Genomic DNA, 27,658 nt, shown 5'->3' with positions numbered 1-27,658 from the left:
CCTTCACTTCAAAAAGCAGCACTTTTTATAGAACACTGTAAGACCGATCCCATTGGAGGAGATCGTGGGGGTGGCATGAGGAGCACAGGGGCATGAGGGGAGTGGAGAGGAGTGGAGAGGAGCTCAGAGGAGCATGGAGTGGCCTCAGCCAGGCCCGCAGACAGGGAGGGACAAAGGGGTATGTTGTCCCGGGCCCAGGGACAGAGGGGGCCCATAATTGAGTCACCATTACATTGTATGTATTGGGTAGGGGGCCCTTTCAGATGACTTTGTCCTGGGCCCAGTGAGAGCTGTCAGCGGCCCTGGCCTCAGCAGTAGTAGCCTCAGAGGAGCGCGTATGGCCTCAGTAGTAGTAGCCTCCTTTATTGGCTTCCTTTATCTTCTGCTCCAGTCTCATCTTCAGCTCCGACACCAGTGCGTTGCTGGCCTCGTTTCCTCCTCCTCCTCCTCCTCCTCCTCCTCCTCCATGCCTTGACCTCCTGGAGCCCCTGGTCGCCAGGGTGCCGGATATGGTGGGCACGGGCCACTGCCTCTCGTGGGACGGTCTGTAGGTGGCGGCCGCCGGAGGGGGCGGCACAGGGAGTCTGGGCGCGCACGGCGGTTTGGGAGGTTTGGGCGGTTTGGGCCACGTGGCCATGTTGTTGTTAAGGTTGACGTTTGTCGGGGCCCCCGTGGGGCTTGGCGCCACCGCCTCCCGATCGCTCCCCCCCTCCTCCTCGGGGTCGCCCTCTGTGCTGCCGTCGTCGTAGTCGTCCTCGGTGATGGTTTGCCGCATGAACAGGGCCCTGAAGTTGAAGGCCGGACACGGCGGGTCCCGCCTCTTGCGGATGATGCGGCGCACCGGCATTATCCTGTTGGACTTGTTGTTGCGCATGTACATAGCGGTGGAGATCACCACCGTCAACAGAACCATAATGCTAACGAGACCCGTGATCATGCATAGGGCTTTGAGGGGGCTTTCTCTACCCTGCATTAAAAAGGTGGCCAGGGGCCCTTTGAGGGGCGTCTGTAAAAGAGCACAGAAAGAAGACTAAAATCAGGACGTGCCCCGCCATACGGCCCACAACACACCAACCCAACTTATGCATGCAGGTAACCGCCATCGTATCAACTCAAGGGGGATCACCACGAGAAGCCAACTCGGGGGTGCGTTTCTGGAAAGCGTAGTTACTAGCTAGTTGTTAGCTACTTTGTTGGTTGCCATGCAATTTCCCATTGGGGAACTACCAAAGTTTCTAACTGCTAACAACTACGCTTTTCAGAAATGCACCCCAGGAATCACCAGGGCAACATCTCTAAACAGAGTCATGACAGCATGTTCAACGTTTTTCGTTAACACTTTACTTGACACCGACGTCATACGTATGAAATAACGGTGTCATAACATTGTCATAATACAGTCATGCATGTGTCATGAACATTATGTCAATGTCATAAGCATTTTATGACTGTCATTAAGTGAAATTCGGTTATGGTAAAGACAGGCCTAACAATGTCAACTTTTCATGCCCTTAAAACGTTTATGACATTGACTCACTGTTTATGACACATGACTGTATTGGCACTATTATGACACTGTTATGTCATACATATGACGTCGGCATCAAGTTTTCACATGTGATGGTCACATGTTGGTTGAACGTACATTTTCACAACTTTCACAACCACAATATGCACACAAAGTACACGCCTAGACATGGAACAGATAACACACATAGTCACAGACGTATACAAGCATACTACACAAATACGCATACAGTACACAGCAACACATATAGTACACAGCAACACATATAGTACACACCAACACATACAGATACATACACACTGAGAAAAGGAGTTAGTATCACTTACACACACTCAAACAAACACACACACCCACACAGACACTCACCCACAGATACACACACACCACCACAGATACACACCTACAGACACACACACACACACACACACACACACACACACACACACACACACACACACACACACACACACACACACACACACACACACACACACACACACACACACACACACACACACACACACACACACACACAAATACATAGAATATGCATACATATAAACGTGCACAAACACATACACAATACACTTTCTATCCAGTAAAATTTGCATTGTTAACATAACACTTGGAGAGTCACTTTTAAAACTCTTGTAGTAGTTGACCCAACAGTGTCAAATTAACACTGCGAATTCGTACCGATGTCTAAGGGGTGAAAGACTGTAGTTTTCTACACACACGACACAGTGTGTCTGGCGCTGCATGGAAGTTGGGATGCATGTGTTTCAGTGTGTCTGTTCCTCGTAGTCATGACCTCACCTGCCATATGGACACAGTACAGCAGTGGTGTCCAATTGTTTTCCCCCAGGGGCCAAATTATGGTAAAATAAGGAATGCATGAAAGGCATTATAAAGACTTAAATGATTAACTAATGATGAACAGACGACTACAGTACAGCATGTTCTCTGGCGTGTCAGTTTCAAAGTATGTTTCCCTTTTTTTCCTCTAAGTAATGGTCTATTATGCACCAGAGGAGTGTTGAAAACAAGGCTGCAACTGTCAGGGTTTAAATTCAATATGTATGCTTTTCCGCCCTCACTTAGTTAACTGGCCAGCAGATGATGCTGTAAGTCATCAAGTGGATGATCATGGAACTTCGCTCTCCTAAAGGATCTTTTGACAACACGCGATGGATGAATAAACAAATGTGATGCACGATGATCAAAAGAAAAGAAAAAACTGTTTGCACAACATAATCTATGAAATATTAACAATAGTGCTCAAGTACTCTTTTACAGACAAAATATAAAAAATAAATCTTATTGATCAAGTTTTGGAGGTAACCTGGTTGGCCTGTGCTGCATTGAATTTTACATTCAAGTCAGTCAGGTGAAGCTGCCTATAGTCAGTTCCTCCTGGTCCAGAAAAACATGAGGCAAAAAATAAAAACAACTGCCACGCATCGGTCAGCAGAATCAGTCATCTGATCGCTTGTCATTCCGCCTAATAATACACAGGTATGCAAAGCACAGCCGTTGATTCTGTGTTTGGGAACTTCCAGTCTATGGTAAGTTTTCCAGGTTTAGCGGTATCATAGCTGCAACAAATCATATTGTGGCAACACTTAATAATAACGTCTGCTTATAAAGCATTAATAACACTTAGTACATAATGAATTCATGATGAACAAAACATTAACAAATGTCTGTACCTGACTAGGAATTGTTAACAAATGTTTGTTAATGACTAGGAAATATTATGTTAATATTCTATATATCAAACATTTACAAATTGCTTGTAAATGAATAAAATACTTTGTTATAAGGTATGTAAAATCTTTAATATATTATTTGTAGATATTTTATAAAGAATTAACTTAGTTAATAATAAAAACATTTGTTAATGTTTTGTTCATCATTAGTTAATTATTTACTAAGTCTTTACTAAGCAGACATTATTAGTGTTACCCATATGGTAAGTAAAAATCTAAAGACAGGGGTGTTAGAACGACAGTCGCCGTTTTCGCTTTCGTATAGTCGAGCCAGGATGGATTCGTGACCTGCGGACTAAGTCCCAGTACAACATGGTGGAAATGAACACCGTAAGTAACACGGTGCACGTCATAATGAGAAAACAGATTCCGAAAACAGCTGAAGGACGGTGCTGGAGGCTCAAGATGTATGAAATAATGCGCTCTCTGATCTGAAAGGACAACACAACACACAACAACAACAAAAACGTAAAAAAGACAACAAAACCGCATGTTGTAGGACAGCAAACTGAAAAGCACACCAAATCTGTGGGACTTTGGAACGATAGCAATCAGTGAATGGAAGTCATGGAGGCAGAGCCTACAAGCGCTAACTGTCCCTAGGTATCTTTATAGTTCCCTTTCCCTGTTGTAAAACTACACTGCATTATTACATACCCATATGAAACAGAAATACATAAAACGCACGCAGTGATTCATACATGGCCATACAGGTGTTTAAGGTTACATACTATAAAACTGGACCATTTAACATTTTCCACAGATATCAGTAAACCATAATATACAGTACAACACATTTCACCCTCAAAAAGCTTAAACATTGCAAAGTCTCATATTGTACAGTACTGTTGGTATGTGTTGTGTGCTTCTTATAGAGCATATTCAAGCATACTATCTCAGATATGTTCAACATGCATATACGTATGGGTGCATACCTGTATATGTATAGATGTATGCTATACTCTATAAGAAACGTTCAGTACAATACATACAATATGAGACAGCAACATTTCAGAATTTCAGGAATTTTGTATATAATCGTTTACTAAGGTGGAAAATGAGAAAATGGGTCACTTAAATAGTATGTGTGTCCCATATAGGACTAGTACAGCTATACACACTGTAAAAAAATTACAAGGATTTCACAGTAATCGATGTGGCCACACTAAACTACTGTGAGAAAGGTCACAGTAAACTACTGTGAAATGAATGCAATTATTAGCCAGTAAGTTGCTGTGACATCACAGTAATATTTTTAACAGTGCAAGTTTCATGCATTTCTTTTTCATATGGGCCCCTTTCACCCCTTTCAAAGAATAACCGCATGTGCATCCCACCTCACTGGGATGAGGTGCAGGACAAAAGCGTATCCAGCAAAGAGCAAGTAGAAGTCTGCACACTGTAACTCCAATCGAAAAGTGTATCGTACAGCGTTTATTACCAATACAACTTTTATTTAAATTTAAATTTATTGAAATTCTGCCAATTTCAATATGCTGCTGTATTGCTCACTCTACCCTTGACTTGTCAGTCCCAGATGATGCTACATTTTTCGGCTCAGCCCTTTGCCAAATCTGAGCTATTCTAATGGGGACATACTTTGTTTACATTAAAACCCTCTTCACATAGGCCTACTCCAAATATTATTCCAAAAGGTATCACTGTTTGCTAGTTGTCTGCTGATGTTGCATAACCTTTTGGATGTTATTTGGAATGAATCAAGATGTTTTTTTGAAATGTAAACAAAATCTGCCCCCATTACAATGACCAGGATCTCGGAAAAGGCTGAAGAAAAAAAAAAAACTCAGGTATTGACAAGTCCAGGGTACAACTGCATGTCGAAATTGGCAGAAGTCATCCTTTAAGGCATACAGCGTTTCGATCCATCAGGGTCTTTATCAGGCACGTGAATGTTATCAGCAGATAGCATTTAACATTTAAAATCATGTTCCAGTGAGCAAAGATCAGGTAGGTACAACAGGCTGCATCAGTTGTGCCCAAAACTATAGTCTAGTCACATTATGACTGGGAATACGACACTTTTTATAAATGAAAAGATCGATCTTCTCCATGTCTGCCATTTTGAATTTCCAGTAATAGACATCTCTAGCTGCAAAACATACTGTGATCACATATCAGTTTATTACTTTGTAAATATTCATGAAAAGATCACATTTGGGAATGGGCAGCATAGTTGCAACGCCTTCTCTGGGGTGCATTTCTCGAAACCGTAGTTGCTAACTACGATACTTTGTTGGTTGCAATGCAATTTCCCATTGGCAACTACCCAAGTTGCTAACTGCTAACAACTACGCTTTTGAGAAATGCACCCCTGGCTTCAATCCTGCATGTTCTTCCTTTAAATAAACCTCTCAGTCGGAGTTGCAATGTGCAGACTTCTACTTACTCCTACTTTTCACCCCTGACATGGTTTGATGACTGTAGACGATGACAATAATGTTATAACCAGGGCTCTAAATTAACACCAGCCAACCGACTTTCAAATGCTGCTGAAAATTCAATCTGTCTATTTTGGCTGGTAATGACAAAAGTAGAGTAGAGTATCATTTATTGATCCCGAGGGAAATTAAAAAAGTTAATTTAGAGGCCAGGTTATAATCTACAGTACAGTAGAGAAATCGAACTGCCTTACCGCCTCAGTGATATCGATCTTGATCACTGCCGTGGTGCTGAATGACGGCTTCCCTCGGTCCCGCGCCTGCACCACCAGGGACCACTTGCAGTCTTTGTGCTTGGTGATGTTCTGCACGATCTCCATGGACTTGATGTAGGGCTTCAGGTGGATCTCGCCCGTGGACTTGTTGATCTCGAAGATGTTGTCAGGGTCGGTTCTCATGATGGAGTACTCGATCACGTTGTTGGGCTGCTCGGCGTCGTCATCCACTGCCTAGAGATTTTAAAATGTCAAGTGAATAAGTCAAGTCAAGGTGTACTTTATTGTAAAAAAATCTATGTAACAGGGTTGACACAGAAGATTCAAATTGCATTTGACCAGTCTCCAGTCTCTAATGTGCAGTTAGAGTAAACGTATAGATAAGACATTGACAGTAATCACACACACTTCCATACACAATGTGCAGTAAAAACTAACAAACTGATACATGACTTAACATTCTTTACAGTTGACCAGAGAAAGATATAGTTCTGTTATTTTATGGCTGCACATGTGATGAATGTCAAACGTCTTATTTAAACCACATTTCATAGATAATCATATTATCTTCCCATAGGCCTATCGTACCTCCTCCCCAAATACTTAGCCCCATTGCCTAGGTTCCACCTTAGGTTCCATGAAAGTTATTATCATTATTTTGTTGGTATAATTGTAGTTGTAGTAATTTTTGTAGTTGTTATTAAAGGTAATTGGGACAGAGTCTTTCATTGTCATTTTTGAAGGGCAATGACTGGGTATGATGGAAAATGTGACCAAAAAAACCCCAAAGACTGAGAACTTGCAACTTCTTCCACCATTTACTGTACAAACCTCGATTCTGACTGGGGCCCCGATGACCATGGTCTTCTCCATGAAGTTGTCAGGGAACGAAGGAGGGTGGTCATTGCAGTCCAGCACTGTGACAAACACCTCAGCCAGGGCGTACTTCCCTTCCGTGTCCTCTGCCTTCACGTAGAAATTGTACTTGGACTTCACCTCGGCGTCCAGCGCGGCCCAGGGCTGGGTGTAGATGATCCCCGAGGAGGGGTGGATGAGGAACCTGATGGGACATCACACCAGGGGGAGTTAGCATTGTACACTCTATAGTACTGTATTGAGGAACCAGATAGACACCACATGGAGTTAGCATTGTACACACTATACATGTTTTTGTTGTTGTTTATAAACACTGTGGTATGAGGAGGGGCAAGACACTGGCAGCCATGTGAGCTCATTTGTTGACCGACAGCGGTTTCCAACAGTCAGAGGTTGAGTTGTGCATAGCCAGGGTCCCGCAGCCAGGGGAAAACAAAAAAATGAGAACCCAGAGTGCCATAAAAAGGCAAAGTGCAGTATCTACATATTTTGTCAAAATTGATACTGATACTGCATTGAAAATCCAAAATCCATTTAACCCCATTGTGCAGAGCATCATATATTATAACTTAATTGTCACCAAAGTTGTAATGACCAAGTCTTAATCCGTTTCCCCATAATGTGCGCTGTACCACCAAAGGAACGCCTTTAATAGTAATTGAAAAGTTAACTACCATAGTACTACACCACTAAGACTTAAAACTCATGGCAATGCCATGGCAATGCTGTTATGATGTAGTTGAGTCTTTTCAACACATTTCTCAGTGAATGGGCCTGTCGGACTCTGCTGACTGTACTGAGCCAACAAGCTCCACTAGAGGTACAGAGAGGATTGTGCACATCCCAGGAAAAGGTGCAGGACAAAGGCCAACTGAAGTTTTCAAAGTGAGAAGTCTGCACACTTAAAATCCTTTTTGTTGTATTTTATTATTTCATGGCAGGATTACGTTTTAACCTCAACAGTCTGACTGTTGAGGTCGAAACGTAATCCTGCCATGAAATAATAAAATACAACAAAAAGGATTTTAAGTGTGCGGACTTCTCACTTTGAAAACCACTAGAGGGACATACCTGGCTGTGGAGAGCAATTGAGGAAGGGAGTGTAAGAGAGAGATAAGTGGATAAGTGGATTCTCTGGTGTGGACGAGTTTTATCTCTCAGGCAAGTAAGGTGACATAATGAGGGAGGAAACCCAGTTTGCAGCCATGTACAACCGTATGGAAGAACATAACAAAGATCTACAATGGTTGTGTACCATGCCATTGCTTCATCCCGTGTGAATACAAGATGTCTGCCCTACAAAGCCTAAACACAGTATCTGCAAAAATACTACATTTTTCTCCTTGTATTATTTGGCATTATTTTGTATTATTTGGACATTTTGTGTTTTTCTTCCACCAACCCTAACCCTTAAATAATTAAATCACAAAATGTATAATTCATTAGAGTTTCAAGGACATTTTCTTGTCTTTTCTTATTGTCTGCTTTGATGCCAGATGCCAAATGCCAGATCCTGGGCTTGCCTTCATGTATCATCGTTTAACCCATTTTAGCCTGAATATCTCAGCCTCAGCTGAGCACATAAAACATAAAATGAGTTGCATTTAAAAGTGCGGACCCTCATTTTGCATTAGAATGTGTTCATTCAGCTCTAACATACCCACATTTTTAATGAGAAAAACTCAAATCTCAAGAGCCTAAATGCAGTGTATAAGTCGCTCCAGGCTAAAATTGTTTAACCAAAGCAAAAACGGCAGTACCTGACACCTGTATTGTAGTCACTGCACTTTGGCTGTTTTAGTGGTCCAAATTTTTCCACTTCCAGCTGAATAAAATGTGCAAATAATGTACATAAATTAATATTCAAAGCCGTCCTATGAAACTCTACCAGTTGGTTAATTATGAATAGACATCACACTTTTGAAAGGTGATAGGAAATAAATAGAAAAATAATGCAGATACTGCTTTCATGTTTTGCAGAAAAGATATAATAATGCTAATTATATCTGATAGCACTGAGAACTCTAATAAACAAGATGTGTTTTGATTTCCATCATGAGCACTGAAAGCCCGCTTTTATATTTGGCTGTTACCAGCCCAACGCTCCAATCTTTTCCCCTCTCTGAAGACATTTCCTTGTGAAACTTAACACTCCTCATGAAATCTGTGAGGATTCGCACGTTTATAATTTGACTCGCAGCAGCTTTGTCGGCGGGAGCATATGCAGAAGAGGAAGCATAAATTTGCACGTTTTTCTTTTTTTTTTCCCTGTTCCACCCCGAACTTCTCCTGGCTCTTGAGAATGTCAGCCAGTATTTCTTACTTCCAGCTGTCACAGCGCTCGCTAATTGGCCCTCGCCCACCGCGCCGCCCCGCCCCGCCCCGCCCCCCCTGCCGCACCTCAATGCACAGCAACGCCTGTCGTGGTAGCCAGACTCTGGCGTCTATTTTTGCCGCTCAAATCCAATCAGAAGATTAGCCAACACCCTGTAGCTGTAGCCAGCCCTAAGCTGTTTGTGGAGCGATGTGGATGGGGGGAAGGGACTGTGTGTGTGTGTGTGTGTCCACGGTTTGTGGAGTGATGAGGAGTGGGGAGGGGCGTGTTTCAAGCGGAGGCAGCAGCAGGAGAAGTTCTTCAACAGGAGGATGGTGGCCCAAGCAGCCAAATGACCTTGGGTATTTCTCAAAGTGAAGTGTCCTAGCCTTCGCTAAGTCCCCCACATTTGAGCTTACAGTACATGCCCAGGTTCGAGTCCGGCCGGGGTCATTTCCCAGCCCGACCCCATATCTCTCTCACAACTGTTTCCTGTCTCCTCTCATACTGTCCTGTCATAATAGTAAAGGCCACCAAAAAAAGTGTCCTAAGTAACGCCCATTTTTCAAAAATTTCACCAAATGGTATCAAGTGTTATTAATTGGATACAGCGGGCGCAAATGGGCGTAACTCGTCCTAGCAAGGCTAGGACACTTCACTTTGGCTTATCTTCACCACCCTCAAAATGACTGCTCCACAGACTAAAGGGGGGGGAGTGGGTTACTCACTGCACTGTCTACAAGTCTGTCTATCAGTCATCAACAATCCTTTGTCTGACTCACAGGCAGCGTGAGAGCAAACAGGCACGCAAACACACACATAATCCATGCAGATTCGGATATGGTGGTGGTGGTGGTGTGTGTGTGTGTGTGTGTTTGTGTGTGCGTGCGTGCGTGCGTGCGTGTGTGTGTGCGTGTGTGGGTGTGTGTGAGAGAGAGAGAATGTGGTATCAGCAGCGCATATTTTCAGTCTGTCTGCTCTAATGAATATGAAAAAGGAAATGTGCAAAAAATTGCTTAGTGTGATGCTGACAGCAAATCTAGCCAGGAATTACACTACTGACTAAAATGTGAATGACCAAGTGCCATAATCTTGAAGGTGCTAAAATTTGTTACACCGAATTAATTAAACCTTATTTTGCATATTAATAAACACTTTCAAACCCCGGACTGAAATGCCACACGGTTGACTGATATGGATTTTGCCCATTTTGCCAATTTTATTACAGCGGACGATTTCGCATACTAGCGAACAATGTCACGTAAAGGTCATGCCATAGAAATCTCTGCGCTTTCTGCGTGAATTAATCATGGATGCATTTGAACATATGATATTGCGTAAGTAAATGGTATCTGCTAGATTGGCAGGGGCGCGTTGTCATGACATTAGGGTGGGCAGGGTAGACAGGTATGGACAATGCCCTAGGCTGTTATTAAGAATTAGACTTACATCAGGTTACAGTTTATGAGAGTGCACTCGATGAGAACGAACTATGTAAGAGCATGTAACATTACGCATGTAACCCCTTTGCGCAGAGCCTTTGTTATAACCCTACTGTCACCAAAATTGTAATGGCTATGTCTTAACATGTTACTTAAGACTATCTGCATTGCAATAGCAATGTTGTTATGATTTAATTTGGAGTTTTCAGCAAATAGTGAATAGGGCCGCCGGCGACCCCATCTGCACTAAGAGGCTACACTTAGAGTTAGGATTATGGCTGGGGTTAGGTGTGTACAGTGTAAGTACATAATATTAGAAAAAAATCAGGATGCCAAGGCACTCTTCTAAGATGAAACCGCTTTAATATAAAGGCTAGTTCAAGTTTGACCTTAAAGGTTTACTGCCAACATGTTTCAGCCCCTTCAAAACCACCACCTGTTTTACTACTTGAACGCTGCAGCCCTCCAAACCCTTTTTTCTCACATAGTATAAACATGTAGATTCACACTAACAAAGATACCGTAAAGTGACGTGTTAGATTGGTTGGGCCTCATCTTAACTCTATTGGCAGGGGATCAGAGGAAGGGGCGTATCTGCATACTCATCTGCGTCCCACCCTCACCTCTCCCTACACCTCCATCCATGGTTGAAGTTCCCTTGAGCAAGGCACCTAACCTCACATTGTTCCAGGAACGGCGGTGTACGTGTAATGTGTGATGTAATGAAGTGTAATGAAGGGAATAAACCATGTTTAAAAGGTCCTGCTGAGGCTTAATGGTAGGGCACTTATCTACTACGCGGCCGACCCGCGTTCAATTCCAGTCCGGGTCCTTTGCCGACCCTTCACCATATCTCTTTCCCTAAATATTTCATGTCTCTCTCTCAAACCGTCCTGTCATAATAAAGTCTGAAAGACCAAAAAATATATTTAAAAAAACCATGTTAAAAACATGGCTATTTTTTTTTCCCTCCTAATAAGTCCCTTTGGTCAAAGGCATCTGATAAATGTAATGTAATGTAATGTAATGTAATGTAATGTAATGTAATGTAATGCACTCACAGGTCAGATCCGGATCCATAGATGGAGTACTTCACTTCTCCCCACAGCCCTGAGTCAGGGTCAGAAGCCTGCAGGGGGAAATAAAGCAAACAAATAAAGACCTGCTAAAACGAAACAGAAACTAAATCTCCCAAAATAGGGGTCAGAAGCCTGGGGGACAAAAAAGCTGAATAAATAAATAAATAAATCCTATCTCAAACAATACAGAAACAAAATCTCACTATTATTTTCTCTCTTTTTTCTTTTTTTTTAACCGGATAATCACAATGACATACAATTGAATGAGGGAACCTGGGGTTAGAATTGTGACCATGTGGCCCTACCGTGTGCTAGCAGTACCTGTAGGGCACTCAAATGCCACACCGGCGGCCCAGGTTCGAAAATCATTTGCCGAACCCTCCCAAACTCTATCTCCCCACTAATTCCCTGTCACAACTTCCTTATCCTATCATAATAAAGGCAGAACAAGGCCGGAAAAATACTTTTTTGAAAAAAAGATGTGTGACCATATGAACAGCTGACTGCCTGACATGAATGTGGTGCCATCCCATCTGGCTGCAGTGTTGTGGTTCATGTATTATCTGTTCAGTGACCAGACCCCAATAATAAATGGAACAAACTCATTGGATCCATTTGACTGATTAGAAAAATAAAAAAAAATTGTGTGTGTGTGTGTGTGTGTGAGAGAGAGAGAGAGAGAGAGAGAGAGAGAGAGAGAGAGAGAGAGAGAGAGAGAGAGAGAGAGAGAGAGAGAGAGAGAGAGAGAGAGAGAGAGAGTGTGTGTGTGTGTGTGTGTGTGTGTGTGTGTGTGTGAGAGAGAGAGAGAGAGAGAGGAGAGAAAGAGAGAGAGAGAGAGAGTGTGTGTGTGTGTGTGTGTGTGTGTGTGTGTGTGTGTGGTGTGTGTGTGTGTGTGTGTGTGTGGTGTGTGTGTGTGTGTGTGTGTGTGTGTGTGAGAGAGAGAGAGAGAGAGAGAGAGAGAGAGAGAGAGAGAGAGTGTGTGTGTGTGTGTGTGTGTGTGTGTGTGTGTGTGTGTGTGTGTGTGCGTGTGCGTGTGCGTGTGCGTGTGTGTGTGTGTGTGTGTGTGTGCGTGTGCGTGTAAGAGAGAGAGTGTGTGTGTGTGTGTGTGTGTGTGTGTGTGCGTGTGCGTGCACATTCAACAGAGTGGTTGGTTGGATTTAACCTCCTGTCTGGCCTCCTATCTGATGGAGCTAAACAATACACACAGTAAACACATCAGACTGCTATATCCATGTACAGCATATATAGTAGGCTATATAGCTTTCGCACTACTGTATGTATAGCATACCTTCGCACTACAGTACTGTACTCTAATATTTGATCTGTTTTGCCTCCATCGATTTACATTTACTATGTTATTGTTTATTGCTCCCCGGGGGGGAAATTCAGGTGTCCAGTAGCTTAAATAAATACACATTATGCCCACATAGACATTTTAAGACACATAATGATATATATATATATATCATTTATTTTATATATATATAAAATCTGACTCCCTGTGGGGTCCCCATCATACAAGGGGCCCCGAGATTCCACTTTCCACACCCCTGTTTTTTGAGGTACAGAGAGGCTCTGCTATCTTTGTGTGTCAAACTTACAGTTACAGCCACGACGTTGGATCCTCCGGGGGAATTTTCGGGGATTCTGGCGATGTAGAACTCCGAGGAGAAGTGGGGGATGTTGTCGTTGGTGTCCAGCAGGTTGATGATGATGTCAGCGGTGGCACTGAATTTCTCCGGGGTGTCGATCTCAACCGCCAGGAGCTGGCCAAGAACACGAGGAGATGGCGGGAAAGCAGACATTAGGGGTGTAAATCACAGCCTCCATGATGATACGATTTGATATCGATTTCTTAAGGCAGCTATTTTTTATTATTTCCGATACTTAACTTCTATTATGTTGCAAAATTAACAGCTAGGGAATTGGGCAGGGGCCAGAGATTTGATTACTTTGAATATTTAAGAATGCTAACGATTAGATTAGATTCGATTCGATTCAATCGTCGGCTGTAGGATCGATTCATCAATACATATCAATTATTATTTACGCCCAGCGGACACGGGTCATTTTTTGGGGGGAACAGACGTCAGGTGGCGCAACGGCATCTAATGTCCATAAATAAATAAATTAATAATTGGATATGCTGCAATGAATATGCTGCTTAGATAGTCCACTAAAACAAACAAAATCCATACAATAGTGGCGCTGGCTGCCGTTGCGCCGCACTGACGTGTGCTACTGCTGAAACGTCACTGACCCACAAACGAAGTAAACATACAGCTTCATTTGAAACAGAGTTCACAGGAAGGATGAAATGGAGATAACTACTAATAAATGAAACAGGATCTACAGCCAAGAGGCCAGAATCATAATGGCACACCAGAAGCGACTGGAGCGGCTCCAGCGACGGAAGTATTTGACTTTGTATGAAGGAGCCGGCAACAAGTGACAAAAGCAATTTGGGTGACAAGAGGCGATTTGAGCGTCTTGAATATTGTGCTTATTAGCTATGATGCAGTTTGGCGATAGCCGCAGCAGTCAATTGGAATGTTAAAACATTTGCATTCTGCTTTTAACGTCATACTCTGTCTCTTTTATCGCTCGCGTCCCTCTTGCTATGAACACATCTCCAGAGACTCTTTGTGGCTTTGGTCTCATCTGGTGTGTTCGCGGGGTAAGGGGTATTGTGATAATAATGGCTTATTATGATAAATTGTTCCATTCACAGTGAGCAGTGGAAAATGTGGAAAAGCATGTAAAAGTTTTGTTTTCCCTCCCCTAATACAAATTTTGTACCTATGAAAGTTATACACTTGTATACTTGTACTTAGTCTTTCAAAAATGGCAATTTTCTTACATTATAATGACTAAGCAAGACTCAAGTACAAACTGAACATATGAACAGTAGAAAAGAAAAGTTAAAGAAATAGTAGGTAATTCTGGCACCTTGAATATTATAAATTCTTTGTACCTTAAATGTGATGAACTGGTATCTCTCGTAGTCAATGGCGGTAGAGTTCTCCACGATGATGGTGACCTGCGCCTCGTTGAGCACCGTCTGGGGGACGACTCGCAAGATTTTCCCAGGGCCGACTAGCCTTAGTCTAAACTTAGCATTGGCTCCCTGCAAGACAATACAAAAGGGGAATTATAATCCAGACTACTGTAGAGGCACCCAGAGAGTGCAAACCTCCGCCGAGGTCATGGGGTCACTAATGTCATAACATCTACATGCTATGGAATCCTATGCCTATAATATAACAAAAAAAATCCTGGATCCGGATCGTGATCCGGATCACCACCAAAATGTAATCACTTGTTCCTTTTGTCATTTCCAACAACTCCACAAAATTTCATCAAAATCCGTTCATAACTTTTTCAGTTATCCAGATGACACAAATAAACAAATCATCGCGACCGAAAACATAACCTCCTTGGTGGAGGTAATAACCCCACAACAACAGATTAATGGAGGTCAAGGACGAAAAGACAATAAGGAATTATGCCTGGAGGGACAAAATGAATTTCCGCTTTCATGTTTTGTTTGAAAGTCTGTCCGAATCATTTTAACATCAACAAAAAAACAAGCTTTCGAGGAAAAAAAATATTTAAAGCTCAAACCTCTTACAATAATTGTTCCATCCAACTGTTTTGTTGTGTATAAGCCACAACATAGCCACAACAATCTGTTCATACCAGAAATATCAGCCACAGCAGTAACAGTACTTCAAACAATGTGTGTGTGTGTGTGTGTGTGTGTGTGTGTGTGTGTGTGTGTGTGTGTGTGTGTGTGTGTGTGTGTGTGTGTGTGTGTGTGTGTGTGTGTGTGTGTGTGTGTGTGTGTGTGTTTGTGTGCGTGTGTGCTCTTGCCTAACTATTTGTGAGGACCAAAATTGTGGCCATAAATCTAACAGTGTTTTGTTGATAATGTTGTTAGAGCGAGCGAGCGAGCGAGAGAGAGAGAGAGAGAGAGAGAGAGAGAGAGAGAGAGAGAGAGAGAGAGAAGGAGAAGGCTGTGTTATGTAAAGTGTACTACCTGCAAGACACTGGTCATCCTTCTGTTAGCATCAGAATTTTAAGGGATTAGTTTATGTTTTATATAGAGATAAAAACTACTGGTTGACTAAACCTTTGCCCAGATATATAAATAAGTGGACTGTACCTGGTCTGAGTCATTGACTGTGATTTTTAGGCCTCGTAGGATCTCTCCCTCTGGCGGGTGTTCGTACATGGTCAGCTCGAAGCGACTCTGTGGGCCGTTTTCCCCGTAGAACGTCGGCGGGTGATTGTTCAGGTCAACCACTCGGATGGTCACCATGGTGATGGCATAAGCTAGCTCTACATTGTCTAGTCCGCGCTCAGCCGCCTTCGGAGAAAAAGAAACACACAACGCAGAAGTCACATTAACAAAGAGCTCAAACGGCACTGCACTGCTACGCCGGGGACCCGGGTTCGATTCCAGCCCGAGATCATTTCTCGAACCTCCCCTCTCTCCCCCTCCTCTCCCTCCCACTCGCTCCCAGTCACCATCTCAAACTGTTCTGTTAAATAAAGGTATACAAGCCAGCCCCCCCCAAAAAATAAATACATAAATAAATAAATAATGAGCTTGACAGACATGACCTTTTAATACTAGTAAATGTGGACTGATTACATTGACTCACCTTTAAGGTGTTTTATTGAACCGAGATATTTACAAGTACTGTACCTTTACGTTGAGTTCATAAAGCTCGTTCCTCAATGCCACTGGTTGGCTCAGCAGACTGATGGTCCCCGTGGTGCTGTCTATGCCAAAGAAGGGTCCTCCACTATCTGCACAACAACAACACACACGTCAATGTCTTGGTTTATAACAATATTGTAAATTAAGCCATTTCGAGTGGAACCGCAAAGATCTAGGGTTTTTTTCTGCTGGTAAGGTTCTACAGTAAGCATGGCATAATGACCTTTGAGTATTTCTCAGTGTTTTACAGGATGTGGGGCTAATCTAGGGGGACTAGCAGTTGACTCAGTGGACCTTTCTCAAAACCTAGGACAGTGTCCTTCCAAGTGTATCAGCCTAATTAGTCACGCCCAGTGATTGGATACTCTTCGGTGAACTCTACATAATACCCAATCACTGGGTGTGACTAATAAAGAGTATCCAATCACTGGGTGTGACTAATTAGGCTAATACACTTGGAAGGACACTGTCCTAGGTTTTGAGAAGGGCCCATTGATGTGATGTATCTGATGGTGGCGCATGCTTACCGTCGGCAAAGGAGTAGTGGATGGGATTAGGGTTGCCTTCATCTCCATCTTTAGCTAACACCGTGAAGATCTCAGAACCCTGAAACAGCAACAGCCTTTACTGTTACAGGCTCTGGAGAAATTACGGTAACACTTTACTCGACGCCGGTGTCATACATATGACATAACAGTGTCATAACATTGTCATAATAATGCAGTCATGTATGTGTCATAAACATTATGTCAATATCAAAAACATATTATGACTTTGTCATTAAGTGACATTCGGTTACGATAAAGACAGGCCTAACAATGTCAACTTTTCATGTCCATAAAATGTTTATGACATTGACATTATGTTTAGGACTCGTTCATGACGGTGTCATGACACTGTTTTGAGACTATTATGACACTGTTATGTCATACATTTGACGCCGGTGTCCAGTTAAGTGTAACCAAAATGACACTGGCATTTGTAGTATTGATCAAAATTAACCTTTTTCACTGTGACATGAGACAAGTTTAGTTTTGAAACGAAGCAGGTACTGTATGTACGACTGCCGCTTTCAGACAGAAAGCAGTGGTGGTCTAGTAGGGGTGTAAATAAAAATCGATATGTATCGATGTATCGATCCTACAGTGATCAAATCGTATCTTATCGTATCGTATCGTATTGTATCATGGGGCATTCTTAAGTATCGAAAATAATTGACTTGCTGCGTCCTGCCAAATGCCCTTGCTCCATAACAGTAATGGAGTAAAGTAATGGAGCATTCTTAAGTATCTAAAATAGTCGAATCACTGCCTTAAAAAATCGATATCAAATCGTATCATTATGGTGGCTGTGATTTACATGTCTATGTTATATGTCTATGCCAGCAAATGCAGCTCATGCATTAAAGGCATTGAAATGTTCGCCGTTCGAAGGTGTCTGACGTGACATCACGTGAAAAAGGCCCACTGATGTGTTCAATAATAAACCCGTATGTAGGTGTGGATTTCCACTTACAGGCCCAGAGACCTCATACACGTAGGCGAAGTACGGGGTCCCCACAAACGACGGCGGAGTGTCCTGGGAGTCCAGGACGTTGATGGTGATGGTAGCGCTCGCCGTCATCACGTGGTACTTGTCGTTATACTTGCCGCCGCCATCCTATAGTCAAGTCAAATCAAGCGTATTTAATTGTCAAAATCTATGTAACAGGGTTAGCACAGAAGTTTGAAATTGTGTTTGACCAGTCTCCAATGTGCAGTTAAACTGAAACATATAAAAAAGACATTGACAATAATCTCTCGAACACACACACACACAGTGCAGTAAAAACTAACATACTCATACTAATTTACATTCTTTCTCTGACACATTCACTCACACATGTGCAGTTTCAAGATACTAACATGCTGATATAGACATGTACAATACACACACACACACACACACACACACACACACACACACACACACACACACACACACACACACACACACACACACACACACACACACACACACACACACACACACACACACACACACACACACACACACACACACACACACACACACAGTGTGCAAAATAGCACATAGGGATTAAAGAGAAGGACATATGGAGACGTAAAGGTCATTCTATAGAGATTAATGTACTTGCCAGGGACATACTAGAGACTACATGGTAAAGCCCCTGAGCAATAGCAATAAGCAGCAGCACAATGTATGGATCTACTGTGCAAGCAGCCATTCATGGTGTGCTTTTAATCAAGTACACTTGAACTAATGGAGAATTAATTTGACCCATCATTGTCCACCTGTCTGACACATTGATTACTGCAATTCCTTTAAGTGTGTAGTGTAGTGCAACAGACAGACAGTCACTCATCAGGCCCAGTAATGCAGTTAAGCAATTCCTACTAATGACCTGAGGATAGGGGTGAGGGGTGAGGCAATGGGGGATTGGGGAATGGAGAGGGGGATGCAACGTAGCCTGATTATCATCGACTTTTAAATCTCTTTAGGAGACTTAGTCTGACCTAGAGCATAACAATTAACATTTCCCAAACAGCATTGTTGATTGTTGACCCGCCTCCCTTGGTTTGCTACTGGTTGTTTGCTTCACAAGTGGGAGGAGTTCCCGATTTTTCAGGAGCTCAGAAACTATATTTGTATTGCTCTTGGCCTGACTAGAAACAACTCTGAAGGTGTTGCATCACTAGGAGGGCGCGGCCTGGCTAGCTAATGACCTGAGGATAGGGGTGAGGGGTGAGGCAATGGGGGATTGGGGAATAGAGAGGGGGGTGCGATGAACTCTGACCAGTTGACTTGAGGACATAGAAGTTATTGAGTGCATCTCTACATCTCATGGAGGCGCGCTCACATCCAAATAAACAGGTGCTGGACTAAAAACGTGATCAAATGAAAAAGAGAGAAGATCCACACACTTTTGCTGCTCCCAGTTTTATGGTACGCAACTTCTCGACAAGTCTGGTCTTCGTTGTGTACAATAAACTGGGAGCAGCAGCAGCGTCGTCTCTCTTTTTTATTTGGCTACACTAGACTCACCTTAGCCAGCACGGTGACGAAGTGGGTCCTGGTGGTTTCATAATCAAGCGTCTCGCCCGCCTTTATGCGCAAGATCCCATGGTGGCTGTCTATGCTGAACTTTGATGTGGTGGCATTCTTTGGAGCAATTGGAGAGAGAGAAAGCAAATGAGTGAGAGAGCGAGAGAGACAGAGAGAGAGAGAGAAAGAGAGAGAGAGAGGAAGAAGGGAAAATGAACAAGTGAGCATATGTATTTGATAATAAAGTGGCGTTTTGTTCAATTCTCTTATGTCCTTCAGTGACATTGTGACATGGTCTTTATTCAGGGATTATTCTCTATCCCCTTCCCATTCAATTGCTCTCTATTCTACTCTCCTCTATGTCATCCAGAACAAAGAGGTGGTTTCCTGAAAATGGCGGCTGGTGAATTAAATGTGTTACAGTAGTTGGCCAATCCCATTAGCCTTTTAGCGCTAGCTCCTGTTGCCACGTGAACAGCGCTAGCTCGTGTCCAGAGGCAGCCAAAAGGGAGGCCCGGTGGTAAGCCCTAGCTTAGCCTACGGAGCACCTTGCTGCTCAAATGTGATTGAAAATTAATCCGCAGAGGTGAGGCTACATTTTCTAACTGCACTGTGCCACTGAATTTAAACGCACCCTCCCCCCCTTTCATACAGTGACACCATTTTGGACTGTTCACGCGATGGTGTTTGCTTCTCTGTGGTGGTGGATCAGCAAATCCCTTCACATTTGCCAATTAGTCACATGAGGACATAAAGTTCTACAGCAGGGGTGGGGAACTCAAATTCACAGTGAGCCAAAATTTAAATATGGGACAATGTCGCCGCGGGCCAAACACAGAATTTATTAATTAAAATTTAACACGTATGCAGTAAATAAAAAGTAAACACTCACTCCCATCATATATGGTAGACTAGTTCAAATATACATGCACATAATCTGTAGAATATGACCATCATGTATATGAATGGTGTATGTGGGCCAACTGTAATACACGTTTGAAATGATCTTGTAAGCCAAACAAAATGACCCCTCAAGCCAAATTTGGTCCCAGGGCCTGAGTTTGACTTCCTTGTTCTACAGAGAGGCCCAGGTAGTCGGCAGGGGGGGGGGGTTTGGTAGGTGTCAGGGTGGTAACACTTTACTTGACGCCGGTGTCATAGGCATGTCATTACAGTGTCATAATAATGTCATGGCACACAACAGTGTTGTGCACGTGTCATAAACATTATGTCCATGTCATAAACATTTTATGACTGTTGGCTTTAAGTGACATTCGGTTACGACTGAATGTCACTTAAGGCCAACAGTCATAAAATGTTTATGACATGGTCATAATGTTAAACGGCATGAAGTAAAGCGTCAGGGTTTACCTGTAGGAAGTAGGAGACACTTCCTCCAGATCCCAAATCCCTGTCCGTCGCCTGGACCCTATACAGACTGGTTCCCTCTGGAGCATTCTGAAAATACAAACATGAACAGCAACATGAAAGTTTCGGTAAGTGTTTGTGTTCAGTGGGAATTGCATCAGTACAAGGGAGTTGAGGAGTACAAAAGGTGTGGGGTTTACCATCATGCGTTGAGAACCGTTGCCAATTAGTAAGTCATCAGATCACATTACATCACACTCAGCTGACACTTTTATCCAAATCGACTTATAGGTATTAAGGCATAGGGTATTGTTTACAGCAGTGTTTCTCAACTGGTGGGTCATGACCCAAAAGTGGGTCGCGGAGGGGTCATGGGTGGGTCGCGGGGCCTTTTGGAAATCGAAATTCCAAAAAACAAATCCAACTTTTCCTGCAACAATTTACAACTTTTATTTTGCTAGGCTAGTGAACTCTGTGTCATCTGTCGTCATAGATACAATGTGAATGTTTATGCGAGATAGATAGCGTGCAATCAGTCATTCGAGTCTTAGTTACATTTTGAGAATTGCATAGAATTGACTTGAACCCTAAAAAAATTGGGTCGCGACCGAATGAGAGTGGAAAATGGTGGGTCCCAAGACTGTTCCAGTTGAGAACCACTGGCTTACAGTCCTTGGGGCAATGTGGGGTTAGATGTCTTGCTCAAGGATGCCGAGAGATGTGGGGAGATCCTAAGGGTGGCATTTGAACCTGAAACCTCCTGGTCCAAAGACCAAGTCTGACTGCATTAGACCACAGCTGCCCACCATTTCAATTAAATTCAGAATATTAGGCTACTATGTGTTGTTTTACATTACACTTAGCTGAAGCTTTATGTCCAAAGTGACATAATGTACTGGGTATTAGTTACAGTCCTTTGAGCAATGTGGGGCTAGGTGCTGCTCAAGTGCACTTCGACCATGGATAGAGATTTAGGGAGAGGTAAGGGTGGGATTTAAACCTGCAACCCTCTGATCTTAAGACCACCTCCGTAACCATTAGGCCACCGCAGCTCAACATATCCTTGTACTGACATGGCCTGTAAGTGTTACTGAATTATTCAGACTGACTGACTTATGACGACAAGAAATAAATTCTGGACCTCAGTCCGCTTCCACTGACCTCATATACGTCCACTATGAATGGCAAGTTGAGGAACTCAGGTGCTTCATCATTGGCATCTGTGACGAAAACTCTTACTTTCTCCACCACCTACATGGTAGACAGAGGAGAGAAAACAAAACACACATGTAAGTACGGATGTAAGTGTGTAGAAATGAGATGTTTGCAAGTACAATGTCTGTTCCTCTAGCAAATACCCTGATCATGGAAATAAAGAGCTTGAATATGATTAATTAAAAGCTGAGCGAACACAATGATGTCATCTAAATAGACCGAATTATCACAAATTAATCCTTAGTCGGTGTGATTGATACTGTGTAGCAGTATACAGTACAACCTAAATTGAGCAACCATCATGTCATGTCATAGCAAATACCCTGAACATGGACATAAAGTGCTTGAATATGACAATGAACACTATGATGTCATCTAAATAGACCTTTAATCACAAATGAATCCTTTGTCTGTGTGATTGATACTGTGCAGCAATATACAGTGCAATCTAAATTGAGCAACCATCATGTCGTCATGTTAGGTAATAGGACTACATCTGGTTAACCATTTTAGCTGATATGCACCCCTCACTACAGTGATATGCTGTAGCGAGCAGAAGGGAGGCATAGGGGAAGAAAACTAAGCAGAGTAGTGGTCACATCTTTTTGTTTTAGGGAACAACAAAGCGTAACACATCTTTTTGTCTTAGGGAAGAACAAAACATAATGTATTTTTGCCTTAGGGAACAACAAAACATAATACATATTTTTGTTTTAGGGAAGAATGAAACATAACACATCTTTTTGTCTTTGGAAAGAATTAAACATGTAACACATATTTTTGTCTTAGGGAAGAATGAAACATATGTAACACGTCTTTTTGGCTCAGGGAAGAACTAAACATGTGTCACACGTTCTCTTCTACTGGATTACCTTATTCCTTCCATCTGTGATACTGACAAGAGCTGAAATCTCATCTTGATGCTGTAACACACACACACACACACACACACACACACACACACACACACACACACACACACACACACAGACACACACACACACACACACACACACACACACACACACACACACACACACACACACACACATACATACATACATACACGCACACATACATGCACAACAACAACAACCAATGACTGTTAGCACTCAATTTTCCTCTTTATGCAGCCAGAGACGTTATCACAAAGTTGTTGTTACCAAAATGGTAATGACCAAGACTTAATCAATTACCAAGACTTTCAAAATGTCATAGCAACATTGTTATGATGTGGCTGAGTTTTTTTCACGTTTCAAGTCATACATACCTCCCTATCTAACGCTGAGGCAAGTGTCACATTGCCTGTCTTAGGGTCGACGGTTAAGTACTCCTTGGATCCCTTATCAAAGGTTATGTCATAACGCACCTCATCCCCCTCGGGGTCTGTGCCATTCAGAACATACACCAACGTACCTGGAGAACAAGCAAGAGTGAAACATTCAAAAAAGAGAATATATGCAATGATCTGGGAAATTATAAATAAATATAATATTCAAGTACACCTATACGCCTTCTTCTTCTGCAAACTATTTGTACTTTACCAATCTGAGTGAGGCATCAACATGCTAGCCAGGCTGGTCTCCAATTATTTTTCCCCAAGGGCCAAATTATTTAGTGTAAATTAGGCTGAGGGCCAAACAAATTGCCCGACTGTATGGCCACAGATAGCACACATATATGTTTTCATTTGTTCCATCCTTATGGTGGGCCAAACGTTATCATGCCCAGGCCGGATTTGGCCCACATGCCGGATTTGGCCCCTCAGGCCGCCATTTGGAGGCCACTGACCTACTAGTGCCTCCCTGGTGCCAAATCCATTTCACTTTGACAAATAATAGTGAAAGAAACAGCTGGTGCATCACCCTAGGAAAATACACAATTTCTAAACTCTTCATACTACCCCCCACATTACACCTACTTCTGTAACTGTAACACATTGTCGATTAGGCGCACAAAGCATCAGGAGTAATCAGGTGTAATGCAGAAACACAAACCCCTCTCAGCAAGCTTCATCAAATGCAGCATTTCATGTACAATGTGGCACATTATTGTTTTGTTTGGTATACTCCCTACTGTAATTACCTGCATCACTTAGTTTGTGTAATAGAAACAGTATGTCATACTTGGAAATCCATATTATGAGTTGTAAACATAAATATGGCTGCTGTCAGCTGACATTGGGTATGCTGTCCGTGGAGATTCTAACTCATTCAGGAAATGAGAGGACAGAGAGGGACCTTGTGATCAACTGGACAGCTTGAAGAGGTCTCACCTTTCATGCACAGTTGCTTACACTGTAAAGCATTAGAAGCTAGTAAAACGTAAAAAGGTAGGCCTAAATTGCCCTGCTGCCTTCAGTTTCTAAATTAGCTCAATTCAAGCCTTTCTCAAGTTGAGGCAGCAGCTGGGAAACTTACTTTTTTACGTCAAACTGCCTGCAATGTTTTACAGTGTATGGTGTATCTGTACATATGCTGATATTGTGCTATGTTTTGGACAACATGGCCTACTACAACACACACTGGTAAGGCACATACAGCCACTCCAATACCAACTTTCTTTATACAATTATAATGCCCCTACACATGCAGTTGTGACATATTGGTGTACACATGTTCTAAATGTTTTGATTTGTGATATTTTGAAAGAGGAAACCAACGCACACCAGAGGTTTTGAGGTGCAGGTAGCGGGTGCAAGATCGCTTTTTGTGAGGAAGATACCGAACACTCTTGTCCATCTTGCTGATTTTTATTAACAAAACAACGTTTCGGCCCGTATGGCCTTTCTTAAGTTTTTGATTTGTGATATTGTCTTGAGTTTTTACTTTGATGTGAATACACTGTAAAACATCACAGCCGGTGAGACACAAAAAGGTACGTTGCCCTGCTGCCTTAAGTTTGCAAGTTAACTCAACTTGAGAAAGTCTTGAATTAAGTCCAGAGTTCAGTCTATGGTGCAAAAGTGTCCACATTGTATTGACATTAAAATGTGTGTTAAAAAGCCATCTTCCAATGCCAAAAACCTTCTTAAAAGACTTTTAAAAACACTGTGACCACACAGCATGCATGCTAAATATGCTGATTGCATTTAAATTAAACCTTTTTTGTTGTAATTCAGGCTTGAGTCGTTATTCCAAATATGACTGAAAATGTGAAGAAAATGCTATAGTGCTCATCACTAATGAAATATGAACAACAATATGCCATTGAATGATTACACACATGGGATTAGAACGGTTCCATATTATCCTTGCGTGTCCTTGATATTAAGCAGGTTGGCACGTTGCAGAGTATTAGTGGAGATGTGCGGCTCATATGATCAGCGTGCTCATAACAGCACACCTGAACAGTGTTGCCAGATTGGGCGACCTCCTGCCCAGCTGGGCTGCTAGCTTAGGATGGCAATCTGCAGGAAGAACAGCTAAACAAAAAGGCATAAGGGCAGGGTTTTTGTGGAAATGTATTGCCATAGAAATCAAAAGAATTGAGTTAAAAACGGTTGGGACTTTGTGCTTCCAGGTGGGTTTTGAGCATGTTCGGGACTGGAAATCATCAGTCTCTCTGGCACCCCTGCATCTGAAGCAGCTGCCGCCAGCTAGCGCTAATCCACACCTCAACTCTCACACCCATCCAGCTTTCCCTTTCCCTTTCAGCTCTATTTTTTTCTCTTCTTCCGGGATTTGTTTTTCTCTCTTTTTCTGTCAACATGATTTTCTGCTTTCTCTCTCTCTCTCTCTCTCTCTCTCTCTCTCTCTCTCTCTCTCTCTCTCTCTCTCTCTCTCTCTCTCTCTCTCTCTCTCTCCTCCCTCCCACCCACATTCCCTCTCACCAACCACAGCTTTGACAAGTGTACAAAATTGTGCCACACCCCACTGTACCGTACACAAAGCAACATATGCAACGGCAACGGAATTTTTCGAGCTGCGTTTCAAGCAATACCACAAGGCCATATTGATTCAGCATTTCAAGAAATGTTATGCTAACACAGTGATATAATATGAAATCACATTTAAGAAATGTCACTCAATCAGTCTGCTGTTTTTTTTAGACTCCTATGCCTTCTTGTACGCCGAAAATGTTGCAGTGTTAATTGAATTCGGAGCACATGTTATGGTTCCACTCTATTAACACTTATAAGTATATGCATATGCTCTAAAATAGAGCAATAGGCTATTAAACTCTCTAAGAGTTAATTAAACACTCAAAGAGTTGAACACTAAATCGAGTGGGACCATATACGAGTGCTCAGAACAGTGTTGAGTTAACTGCAAATTTTCACTGCAAATTTTACTGTGCATACTTTGGTACCATTGATGTCATTGTCACTTACCCACAGGGGTGTCTTCTGAGATACTGAACAAAGCCATGTTGCCATTGAAACTCTCTGGGCCATTGTCGTAGAAATATGGGGCATAATCATCAGATTGCCCTGAAACACACCAAGCACTTTAGTTATTAACACTCTCAAAAATAACTTGTTTTCACCTGCTGAGACTCTGCACTAGCGGAAAATGTGTTTGGTTTTTAATAATATCATGTGAACAAAAGTAAGTAGGTACAGCATGTTTTAGTAATAAACCTAGAGTAATTCATGTTTATGCCTGAATATCATTCCAAAAATGGTGTGTAGTGTTAAATCTGGAATGCCTCCATGAGCAATGTCATCACAATAACAAGAATGTCAACAACAACAAAGGACTAATTTGCAGCCAAGTAAACAACATCTCATCTCAGCAACATGAACTGGGCCTCTATTGCCAGCACTAAACTGAACGAGTGAATTAATGAATTAAATGAACAAAGAAAGAAATTATGGGGAGGATAATCAATAAGATAAAGAAAAACATGGAACACGTACATGAGAGAGATGTTCTTATGCTACAGAATGTTATTGTTCTCTGTAAGGATTGGCAATACGGGCACTGTTCAAACAGGCATGTCAATAAAGTAAACAAATTGAATTAATTGATCTGAATTAAACTGAACTGAACTGTAGTGAACTTAATTGAATTTAACTGAATGGAATTGAGATGCGGGATGCAACGCAGGGTTAAAGAACAAGTTGTAATACTCCTACTGCTCAGACCACCTCTTGAACCTGAGAGGATTAACTAAGGCAATCAGTGCAGTGCATGTCTGTTATCCCCAAACACACACACACACACACACACACACACACACACACACACACACACACACACACACACACACACACACACACACACACACACACACACACACACACACACACACACACACAGCAATTCAACAGACAAACAAAAAAAGGCAGCCCCCAGGCCAAAAGCTTACCCCGGGTGAGATGCAACACGGTGAGGAGTAGAAGCACCCCAGTCCTGATCATCCTGGAGAAGCAGAGCAAGGAGCTGCTCGGAGTCGCATACGGTTGGAAGACCGGGTAGCTCTCGCTCGCAAAAGCCACACACACACACAGGCGAAGTGCAGTGGAAAGACGGGTTGCTCTCGCTCGCAACACACACACAGACACAGGTGAAGTGCGGTGCGGTTTGGTGGGAAGATGGGTGGCTCCTGCTACAACACACAGACACAGGCGAGGTGAGATGCAGTGAGGTGCGGTGCGGT

General features: G+C 42.5%; 1 protein-coding gene across 1 annotated transcript; it reads right to left on the bottom strand.

Moving 5' to 3' along the window:
* Nucleotides 1-343: 343 nt before the first annotated feature.
* Nucleotides 344-27,419, bottom strand: LOC134467659 (cadherin-related family member 1). Its single transcript, XM_063221500.1, has 18 exons — nt 27,368-27,419; nt 26,388-26,486; nt 23,325-23,470; nt 22,927-22,977; nt 22,001-22,090; nt 20,843-20,929; nt 19,472-19,588; nt 17,924-18,067; nt 16,936-17,014; nt 16,394-16,497; nt 15,848-16,051; nt 14,657-14,809; nt 13,284-13,448; nt 11,665-11,732; nt 6,803-7,031; nt 5,951-6,205; nt 712-1,006; nt 344-627 (listed from the first exon to the last, which is right to left on the bottom strand). The coding sequence occupies exons 1-18, from the start codon at nt 27,417-27,419 to the stop codon at nt 344-346; spliced, it is 2,622 nt and encodes an 873-aa protein (XP_063077570.1).
* Between the last annotated feature and the right edge of the window lie 239 nt (nt 27,420-27,658).

The sequence above is a fragment of the Engraulis encrasicolus genome, chromosome 17 (genome assembly GCF_034702125.1).
Source record: "Engraulis encrasicolus isolate BLACKSEA-1 chromosome 17, IST_EnEncr_1.0, whole genome shotgun sequence".
NCBI classification, from domain to species: domain Eukaryota; kingdom Metazoa; phylum Chordata; class Actinopteri; order Clupeiformes; family Engraulidae; genus Engraulis; species Engraulis encrasicolus.
This window is presented reverse-complemented; position numbering and strand designations above follow the sequence as displayed.